This window comes from Talpa occidentalis, unplaced genomic scaffold (genome assembly GCF_014898055.3).
Source record: "Talpa occidentalis isolate TD23 unplaced genomic scaffold, MPIMG_talOcc4v2.1, whole genome shotgun sequence".
Lineage (NCBI taxonomy): Eukaryota > Metazoa > Chordata > Mammalia > Eulipotyphla > Talpidae > Talpa > Talpa occidentalis.
In genome coordinates, this window is record NW_026555331.1 from 155,118,360 (window position 1) to 155,128,655 (window position 10,296).

A 10,296-nucleotide genomic window follows, 5' to 3' on the forward strand; every position below is an offset into this window, starting at 1 on the left:
AGGCCTTGCCGCAGAGCTACTGGGGGGTGGGGTGTTGTCAAGGGCCCAGGAACCTGGTACAATGACACCTGGCTGCTGGGACCTGTCAGGGCTCCTGTCTCAGGTGAGGATGGGGCTCAGGGCACCCAGAAAGGTGACCAGGTGAGGCAGCACGAAAGCCCAGGGCCGGTGCCTGCACTTCTCGGCCCTCTGCCCTGGGCGCTGGCACCGGAGCAGGCCTCACATCCCTCCTGGAAGGGTCAACAGGCCAGGAGGAGCCCGTGCTGGGCCCAGGCAGGGAGCTGGGGTGGGGACATGGCGCCTCAGCAGTGAGGGAGGCTGGGACACGGGGTGTTGGGGTCCCCAACTTCGAGGGAAGCCCTGCTGGTCTTGGCGGCTGCTCGAGAGCACCCCCTTTCAGAGCCCTCAGGCTTCTCCTCAGCTGGGCACGGGTCTGTAAACATTGTTTTCCATGTTCTAGAGCAGTCTTAGGTGTGAATTAATTGTTAAAATTAAGAAATCGTTGTACACTTAGAGTGAATACAATGTGGGCCTCCTTGGGGGCACAAAGGTTAAGTCGCAGCCTCTGCAGCACCAGTGCACCCCCCACCCCCACCCCCACCTCCCCTGGCCAGGGAGTGGCCCACAGGGCGCAGCAGACCCCTCCTGTCTCCCCGCTGCTCCCCTCAGCAGTGGGTTTCCTCAGTCTGCCTGCTCTGCTCCCCGCGCTGGCTCTGGTGAATCCTCTCACCCTCCTGCGCTTCTGACTGCACCCAGTGCTCGTATAAATAAAATAAAATAAATCTAAAAAAATAAATAAAATAAATAAAAATAAAATCGTCAAGGGCCTCCCCGGTGGCGCAGCGGTTGAGCGCTGGGTGGCGAAGCTGCCCGCGGCCTCTGCGGCGCCGGTTTGATCCCCGGCTGCTCCCCAGCCACCGGAGGAGGGTCCCGCAGGGCGCGCAGACCCCCCCTGCCGCCCGCTGCTCCCCTCAGCAGTGTCCTTCGGTCCTTCTGCCTGCTCTGCTCCCCGCTCTGGCTCTGGTGAGTCCTCTCACCCTCCCGCGCTTCTGACTGTACCCAGTGCTTGTGTGTATGTATGCATAAATAAATAAATAAATAAACAAATCTTTACCCCCAAAAATAAATAAATAAATAAAAATTTTAAAAAAGCAAAAAATAAAAAATAAAAATAAAATCGTCAAAACCATAAAAAATGAATACAATGTGATGTGTCAATTATGTATCAATAAAGAAACACGCACAATGCACTTCTCTTGCCAAATTCCTGCCCCCACCACCCGGCGTGTCTGTTCTACTCTGGGGGGTTTACTCCACCATGAGGGGGAGGGTCAGTAAATGAACTAGGGAGATACCCCTCAACCGCCAGAGCGCCACGAAGGCGGGCAGCCGGCACCCCAGCCCACTCCGGGCACCGGGCCCCACACAGGCCCCAGGGGGGGGGGTGCTCCATCCCAGCACCTCCAGCGCCCCTGCCCGCGCCGTCCCCACGCGCTCCTGCTCCGCCCGGCACTGTCCGGCCGCTCCAGGCAAGCCCCGGGGCCCTGTCCTGGCCACGGGGGACCCCGGGGCCGCGCACACGGCGGGCGTCCGGAGCCGGGGCCTTCCTGGCGGTGTCTGCTTTGGGGGTGAAAGGCTGCTGCGTGGGCCCCTAATCCCGGGTGTGGGGATGCGGCCACGGCTCCGGGACACGTGAGCCGGGACGGGCAGCCTGGGCGGCTGCAGGTAAGACGGGGCGCGGGGGGCCTTCCTTTCCCTTCACGGACGGGAGCCCCGAGTGGGCCCCGCGCCCCGCCGTGGCCGCGCTTGGCAGGAGGCGGCTGCGCCCCGCGGCAGGGCGCTCCCCGCAGAAGGCGCGCCCCGCCCTGAGCCCCGCCGCGCCCCTCCCGCGGGGCCCCGCCCGCGCCCCCGGCCCGCCGGCGCCGCCCCCGGGGGCCCCGGGAGCCCCGCGAAGCCGGGCGGGCCCGCGCCCCGGAAGCCGGCGGGTCTCGGCCGGGGGCGGCCGGAGGGGGACGCCCGCGAGGCGCGGAGACCCCACCGGCCCTCGGGCCGCGCCCCCGGCCTGACCCCAGCCCCTCCCGGGTTCCCACCGCGCGGCGATAAGGCGGCGCCTTTGTTCCCCCCAGCTGGGTAAACCGCGCCCCCACCCCGGGCCGCGGGCCGGGGGCACCTTTGTCCTGCGCCAGCGCGGGGGACAATGGCCCGGGGCGCGCTCGCCTGTGTACACTGGGCGGGGCGGGCGCCAGGTGCGCGGGCCCCGGAATGCGGGGTCGGCGCGGGGGCGCGGGGGGCTGGGCCTCGGCGGGGGGCCCCCCACGCCCCCGCCCGAGGCCGACCCCCGCGAGGGCCCGCGGGCGGGGGCCTGGAGACGCCGCGCCCCCCTCGCGCCGGCCGCGGCCGCTCCCCGCCGGCTCCGCCCGGGGCGCACCTGGGCGTCGTAAAGCGCCCCGCGAAGCGAAAGTGCCGCGGGGCCGTCGCAGGTGCCGGCGGGGGCGGGACTCACCCCCCGCGAACCCCGGGGCCCGCCGGCTGCCGCCGCGCCGGGGCTGCCTCGCGAGGGCGACGCCGCGCGCCGGGACCGCGGTACGAGGCGGGGGTCCTGGGGGCGCCCCCGCGGCCCCCCGCGGCCCCCCGCGGCCCCTCCCGCACCCCCGCCCAGGACACCTGCGGGGGGCGGGGCGCGGCCGGGGCGGGGCGGGCTCCACACCTGCCTTCCCGGGGGGGGGGGGCCGAGGCCGCGCGCGGGAGGAGGGGCGCGGACGCGAGAGGAAACGGGGCGCGCGCGGGGCGGAGGGTCTGGGCTCCTCAGCAAGCGTCACCCGCGATCTCCGGACGTTCCCGCGCGGGACCCGGGCTCGGCCGCTGCACCCCCGGCCGGCGCCCCCTGCTCTCCGCGCGCCCCCCCCTCCCCGGCCTGCGGGCTCCCCCGCGCGCGCGGCCCGGGCGCCGCGCCCCCGAGCGACCCTCCCGCCGGCCGGCGTGGCTCGTCCTCCTTCCCCCGGCGCCGCGCCCCCAGCGCAGCCCGGCCCAGCCCCGGCCCAGCCCCGCCAGCCCCGCGTCCTGGGGACCCGCCGGCGGGGCTGCGAGTCCTGCTGGGCCCGGGGCTGGTTCGGGGCTTTCACTCCCTCCCCGGGGCCGCCCTCGCCCACGTTCCACCGCCTGGCGGCCTCCCGCCTCGCGGCGCGGCGCGTCCTGCGGAGAGGCCTCTGCGCAAGCCCTTCCCTGCGTTTGCTTTACTTCTTTTTAAGATTTATGTGCGGGTGCACACAGAGCTGGGGCGCAGGCCAGCGGTGTGGGGGTGAGAGGACCCCCCAGAGGCAGAGCGGGGAGCAGAGCAGGCGGACGGCCGGAAGACACCGCCGAGGGAGCCGCGGGGAGACGGGAGGGTCTGCGGCCCCGCGGCCGCTCCCTGGCGCGAACCCCACCCCTGTGCGGAGGCCGGGGACAGCCTCGCCGTCCTGCGCTTCACCCTTCGTGCCACCGGGGTTTTCAGCTCAAGCTTGGCTGCTGTTGAGTCCCTGTCCCCCGACCTGCCCGCAGCACTGACCTGGTCAGCGCCGCACACGTGTCCCGCCCGCCGGCGCCTCCCGCGCTCTCCCGCGCTGCGCGGACTCTGCTCCCTGCGGCGGCGCTGGCGCTGGTTCTGGGTGTGAAGGGGAGTATTTTAGGCTGATCTTCTGTCTGGGGACAGGTCAGGGGAGGCATTCTGGCGTTTGCTCCGCACTTCTAAGCTGGGGTGTTAACAGTGGGCCCCGCGCAGCACCCCAGTTCTGCCAGAGCTGGCAGGAGTGTCGCCAGCTGGGTGTCGCCTGGAGGGCGGGGTGGGCTGGTTTTTTGCCTCCACAGCCTGCAGAGCACCACAAACACCGGCGCGTGGAGGGGAGAGAATGAGGAGCTGGTGCGGGCTGGCCAGGGCAGGATGTGGTTGGGGGTGGATGCATTTTGGGGGGCCCTGAGGCCCAGGTAGTGCAGGGCACAGCCAGGGGTCTGCCGGTCACCCTCCTGGGGCAGGTAGCTGGGAGGGCCCTGGTCCTGGCTCTCTGGGGTCTGGTGGCAACTGCGGAGACCTGGCTGCCGACCCTGGGAGTCGGGTCTTTGGGGTGCGGAGATGAAGGCCAGGCCCGCCTCGGGCGAGGGCGGCCCGGGGCCGCAGCGGGCTGGGCGGCGTCTTAGCCGGAATGAATTGCTCGCCGCGCCCGGAGTGGGTGAGGATGAGCCAGTGATTATATTTAAATTTGCTATAATTGATTTGGGGAAGAGCTACTGTGACAAGAACGAATTGATCATTAAATTTATTAGCGAGATAAATTCCGCCGCGATTAAGCAGCTGCTGGCCGCGCCGCGCGGGTCCCGCGCCAGGCCGGGCTCTGCGGAGGGTCGTCGCCGCGCGCGCTCCGGGGCTCCCGGGCCCCTTCGCCGAGGGCGCGGCCTGGCCGGGCGCGTCTCCTGGGGTGAAGCCACGGATGCGCCGCCCGCGCCACCCCGAGTCCCGGGTCGCCCCGCGCCCAGGCGGGCCCCGACGCGGAGCCGGGGGGAGGCCGCGGCGTTTGCAGGGAGCCGCGCGCGCCGCGCAGGGCCCGACCCGGCCCGGCCCGGCCCCCGCCCCTCCCGCGGCCCGGCCCCGCCGGCACCTTTGGACCCCGGCCCCGCCCCCGCAGCCCCCGCCCCCGGCCGCGCCGCGCCCCCGGCCTTGGCGGAGGCCGGTTTATGGAGGGAGCGGGTGATAATGAGCTGCCAGAGGGGAGATTAATCTCACCCCGGCCTCGACGCAGGGAGCGCCCTCCCCGGCGCGGCCACCACCGAGTCAGGCGCCGGCCCCCCTGAACCCGCGTGTCAGCCGGGGTGGGGGGGGCCGCGGGAGGGGGGCGCGCCCCGCAGCCGCGCTCCTCGGGCCGAGGCCCCGACCCGCCGCCCGGCCGGGGCAAAGCGCGCGCGGCCCAGCTGGGCAGGCCGGGCTGGGCAGGTCGGCGGTGGCGCCGCGCGCGCGGGAGAAGCGAGGCCCGCGGAGCCGTCCAGCCGCGCTGCGAGCCCGTCACGGGCGTCGCCGCCCCTCGCTCCCGGCGGCCGGGCCCGGGAGGCGGCGGGGGACCGGAGTCCAGGGTCACCCGCCCCGGGCTCCCGCAGGCAGAGGGGGCGGGCGCCCCACCCGCCCCCAACGGCCGGGGTTTTGCTCCAGCTCCTCTCGCCTGCGCCCCGAGAATCAAGCCACCAAGCCCGCGCCCTCCCCGGGCCCCAGAGCCCGTCCGACGGCCGCTCGCCATTCGGATGTCACCCCTGCTGCCCCCTCGAGCCCCCCCCCGCCGCCCCCAAGCTTCTGACCCCCCCCAGCCGCAGACCCCGCCTCCGGGCCCCGGGACGAGCCACACCTGCCCAGTAAAAAACGATTTATTTTACATTCCGTCCCGGGTGGTGGGGAGCTAAATAATAATTTAGCATGCATACTAGAGCTTCTTCATATACACATATAAATACGATCTACAAAAATAGAGCCCGCGCGGGTCTCCGGCTCCAGCCGTGCCAACGGCGGGCCGGGGCGCCTCCTCCCGCAGACGCCGACGCCCCGGCCTCCCCGCGGGCCGCGAAGGCCTTTTCCAGGGCGGGCGGGGCCACGCAGCACTGTCCGTCCCTCCCTCGGGGTCTGGGCGGGCGCCCCGGGGTGCCCGCTCCCCCCGCGGGGCCCCTTCCGCGCGCAAACCAGACGCCGCCGGGGCAGGCGCGGCGCCCCGCGGCCGAGTCCGCGAGCAGCGGGCGGGCCGGGCCGGGCCGGGCCGGGCCGGGCGGGCGCGCGGGCTACTGCGGCGGGGGCGGGTGCCCGGGCCCGGCGGGCCGCGGCGGCGGGGAGTCGGCCCCGGAGGAGCCGTCGGAGGACGCGGCGCGCGGGCCCGCGGCGCCGTCGCCGTAGGGGAAAGCGTCCTCGTCGTCCTCGTCGTCCTCGTCCTCGGGGTCACTGTCCCTCAAGTCCCGCAGGCGGCGGCCGCTGCCCTTGTCCCCGGGCGCCGGCGCCCCCAGCAGCTGCGCGTCGCCCTTGTCGTCCGCGCCGGCCTTGCCCGCGGCCGCGCCGCCCTTCTGCCGCTCGGCCTCCTGCGCCGCCTGCTCCTTGGCCTTCTTGCTGCGCTTCCACTTCATGCGCCGGTTCTGGAACCAGATCTTCACCTGCAGACACCCGCGTGAGGCCGCGCCCGCCGCCCGGGGCCTGGAGCTCGGGGGTGTCCAGCCGCGCCCCCTCACGGGCTGGAGCCGGGCGGGCCCACCCCACCCCCACCCCCACCCCCACCCCAGGCCGGGAGCCCCACAAGCTCCTTTTTGCAGAACAAAGTTTCTCAAAGGCGGCAGGAAGGGGAAGGGCAGAGTCCCTAAACTGCAGCTTCTGGGGTGCACCCCAGCCTACTGAATCCACCATCTGGGCGCCCTTCACGGAGCCTGGTGGGGGCAAGTGGACGCTCAGTGGGCACAGGATGTGCCCTAACGGTCAGTAAGGAGGCTGGAGGCCCAGGACTCGTTGGGTCAAGCATGCAGGGGGAGTGCGGGAGCGGGTGGGGCTGTCGGGAGCCGCGCGCACCTGAGTCTCCGTGAGCATCAGCGAGGTGGCCACCTCGAAGCGCTTGGGCCTGGACAGGTACTTGTTGAGCTTGAACTGGTGCTCGAGCTCCAGCAGCTGCTGGCTGGTGAAGGCCGTGCGGGGCCGGCGGCACTTCCCCAGGAGGTTGGACTGCGCTTGCGCTGGGGGCACAGAGAGCAAGAGTCCGGCTCCGGCCCACCTCCGCGGTGCCACCGCCCTCCGCAGCCCAGCCAGGCCTCCCTCCGGGCCGTGCCCTCTCCCCGGGAAAGGTGGCTGGAGAGCGACGCTGTTCCAGAGCGTGGAGTGTGGACAAGCTGGTGGCACCAGACAGGCTGGGTCTAATGGCACCGAATCCCCTGTCCAGTCAGGCCTGGGGTCCCAGTGACAGAGCCCGCGCCAGGTGCGCCCTCTCCACCGACAGGCACCGGGAGACCGAGGGCAAGAAGCAGGGGCTGCTGGAGGGCCAAAGGCCTCCCCACTACCCAGCAGCCCCCCAGAGGCCCAGGATTGCTGCTCCTGCCTCGACCCACCCCTGGTGCAAGATGTGCGGCGAGGCCGCCCCTTAGTGCACACGGACAGGAGGACGGGAAACGAGGAGGGGCCGGGGGTGGTGAAGGAAGAGGGAGGGAGGAGCCCGGGACCCAGGAAGGTCGTTTTTCGTTGGAGACCCTCCCACCTGCGGGCCGGCCACCGCCCGCCCCGGGGCACCGGCTGCGCAGAGACCGGGCGGGCGCCTTCCCTACGCCTCGCTCATCGCGCAAATGAAAGGCCTGGGTGGAGAGCGGCTCGCTCTGGAGGTCCGCGCTTTATTTACATAATTTCACACGGTTACACCACAGAGAATTTTACAACCTCAGAACGAGACTTCCCTTGATTTCCCAGGAGCCTGACAAGTGTCAGACAATAAAAGAAAGAAAAGGAAAGGAAAGAGGCCAGCCGGGCCGAGCCCACCCCGACGGCAATTCGCTTTATGGGAAGGCCCACGCCCCCCACTTTAGTGAAACAAGGCCCCGTCCCCAACCTGGCAATCCATTAGAACTTTAATTAAAACGCTGGCTCCAGAGGGACCTTGCGGGAAATGCCTTCGCCGGAAGAGGCGAGAGGAAACCGGGGTTTCCCGGGGCCGAGGAAGGTTGCAGAGCACGCCCAGCGGGTCCCCTCAGGACTCGGCGACAGGCTCCATTTCTGAACTTAAAGCAACGTTTCCAGGGCGCCCTCCAGGTCAAGAGCAGGGACTGGAACTGGGAAAGCATGCGCCAAAGGGGCCCATTCTCACGAGCTCGGCGCTGCGGGGCTCCCGCTGCTTTGGGCCACCAGCGCCCGTCGCCCCGGCAGCTAAGCACCCGCACTGGGGGGAATCCAGGTCTCGGGGACCCGCGGGCAACTTTTCTCCAGAAAGAGCTTGTCGGTTAGAGGCCAGGTCCGGGGGGAACCCTGGGTCTGGCTGAGCCGGGGGCAGCAGGCTCAGATATCCCTGGAGCTGCACCCCCCAAGCTGAGAGGTGAGCGTGGACAGGGAGGCCGGCCCTGGCAGGAGGGGCCTTCTTGGAGCTGAGCTGGGAAAACCTGGGGTGGCGGCAAACAGCTCCTGCCAGCGTTTTCGCACCCGCCCGCGACACCCCCAGCCCTCTGGGGTCCCAGCTGTTCCCTGTGTAGTCCCAGCGCGGCTCCTAGCAGAGGGGTCCGAATTCTGGCGAGTGTTTCTTTCTGTTTTCTTTCCTCCTGGCTTCCCCCCTCCCCCGCCCCCAGCAACTGCTTCTCCTCAGTCTAAACAAATTCGCTCTGACAGAGACAATGGGGTTCCTTTGTCCGGGTGGTGGGCGGCTGGAAGCAGAAAGCCGCTAGGCCTGAGGCCTGGAGACCCAGACTCCCGGAGGCCAGAGCCGCCCAGGCCTCGTCCTACCCAGGAAGCGGGACCCAGCCCGGTGGCTCTGGGCGGGACCGGCCGGCCCTCCTCGGGCCACCTGTGCTGGCTGCCCTGGCTTCTGGGGCTGGGGGCGCCCGGCCGCCCGGTCTCTGCCATCGGCTTCCCAAAGAAGCGGCCCGCCAGCCCCCTGGTTCCAGCCTGGCGGGCAGCCTCCCGGCCTCAGGCAGCCGCAGCACCCTGGCAAGGGCGGGGGTCACCTGGGCCCTGGCACGCCGGCCGGGGTCCTCGGGGCCATTTCCCGGCTGCCCCTGGATTCCTCCCTCTCCCCAGGGCAAGGCCTCCCCAGCGCCCCCCCCCCCTGGGCCAGCTTGGAGGGTGCCTCCCCGGCTCCCCTCCCTTCCCAACGGTCTTCTCGCGGGCCTGGGGTTAATCATTAGACGCGCCTCACACCTCCAGTGCTGCTTCCCGGTGAGAGGAAGCGAAGGCCAGGCCCGCGCGTGGCCATGTTCATCCTTCCCTGCCAAGCCCGCCCGGCGCCGGCCCCGAGGCCTCGCTCGGCGCCCCGGCGGCGCGCCCGGCTTCGCCAGCTCGGGGCGCGGGCGGCGCGGGGTGCGCTGGGCGCCGCCGGGGAGCCGCGCGCGGGGTCCCTCCCGCCGCCCCCTCCCCGCGGCCGGTACTCACAGTTGAAGTCGGGCATCTTGGGCAGGATCATGCCCGCGGTGGACGCCCGCAGCCACTGGTCCAGCTGGAAGGTGCCGGCGCCCAGTTTGATGGGGTCGGCGGGGTGCGCGGGGTGCGCGCCCTGCACCTGCGGGTAGGAGTAGGACAGCGCCGGGTGCTGGCCGGCCAGGGCCGCCGCGGCCGCGGCCGCCGAGTAGCCGTACACCGGGTGGCCGTAGAGCGCCGCCTGCGCCGGGAGGCCCGCGCCGCCCTGCGCGCCCCCGGGGTGCAGCCCCAGCGCCAGGCCCCCCGCGGCGGCCGCGGCGGCGGCCGCCGCCGCGGCCGCGCCGGGGTGCGCGTGGTGGTGGGACCCGCCGGGCGCGCCGCCCGCGCCGCCCGCGCCCAGGAAGCCGGGCTTGGGCAGCAGCGCGCAGTGCGCGGCCAGCAGGCGCGGCGGCGAGGGGCTGTCCGCGCGCAGGCGGTCGGCGGGGCCCGCGGGCGGCTCCGAGGGCGCGGGGCTGCCGCCGCGGCTCGCCCCGCCGCCCCGCCCCGCCGCCCGGGCCCGCCGCGGCGGCCGCCAGCGAGGTGACCAGGGCGAGCGGCGCGCTCTGCGCCGAGGCGGCGCGCGGCGGGTCCACGGCCAGGAGGGCGTCGATGCGGAAATTCCGGGACTTCTCCATGCGGGGCGCGGGCGGCGGCCGGGCTCGCGCAGGGGCCGGTCCGCGCACTCGAGGTCGCCGCCGCGCTCAGCCGAGGCTGACCATGGCCCGCGCCGGCGCCGGCGCCCCGGGCGGCTCCCCGCGCTCCCCGCGCTCCCACGGGCGCCCGACCGCCGCCGCGCCCGGGCCGGGGCCGGAGCCGGGTCCGCGCTGCAGCCCTCAGGCGACCGCGCCGAGGCCGCTGGCGCCGTGGCGGGGCCCCGCGCCCCTCCGCGCACTTGAAGCGCAGCGCGGCCGCCGATTGGCGCGCGCGAGGGGCGCCCGGGGAGGGGCGCGGGGCCCGCCATTGGCCGAGGGGCGCACCTGTCACCGTCGGCCGCCCGCCGCCCCGCCCCTGCGCCGCGGGGTCCTAAGCACCTGGGCGCGCGGCCGCCGCGGGGAGACGGCGCGGGCAGCGGGGCGGCGCGGCCTGGGGCGCGGGAGCCGGTCCCCCCGGCCCCCCGGCTCGCGCTCCCCCGCCGGCCGCCGCCCCCCGGCCCCCGCGGCGCGCGG

At 72.6% G+C, this 10,296-nt stretch overlaps 1 protein-coding gene across 1 annotated transcript; it reads right to left on the reverse strand.

The window, feature by feature from the left end:
- Positions 1–5,790: 5,790 nt before the first annotated feature.
- On the reverse strand, positions 5,791–9,765 carry MNX1 (motor neuron and pancreas homeobox 1). Its single transcript, XM_037524299.1, is given in 4 exon segments — positions 5,791–6,153; positions 6,560–6,720; positions 9,107–9,627; positions 9,629–9,765. Coding segments are annotated over 4 exon segments (1,182 nt in total).
- Between the last annotated feature and the right edge of the window lie 531 nt (positions 9,766–10,296).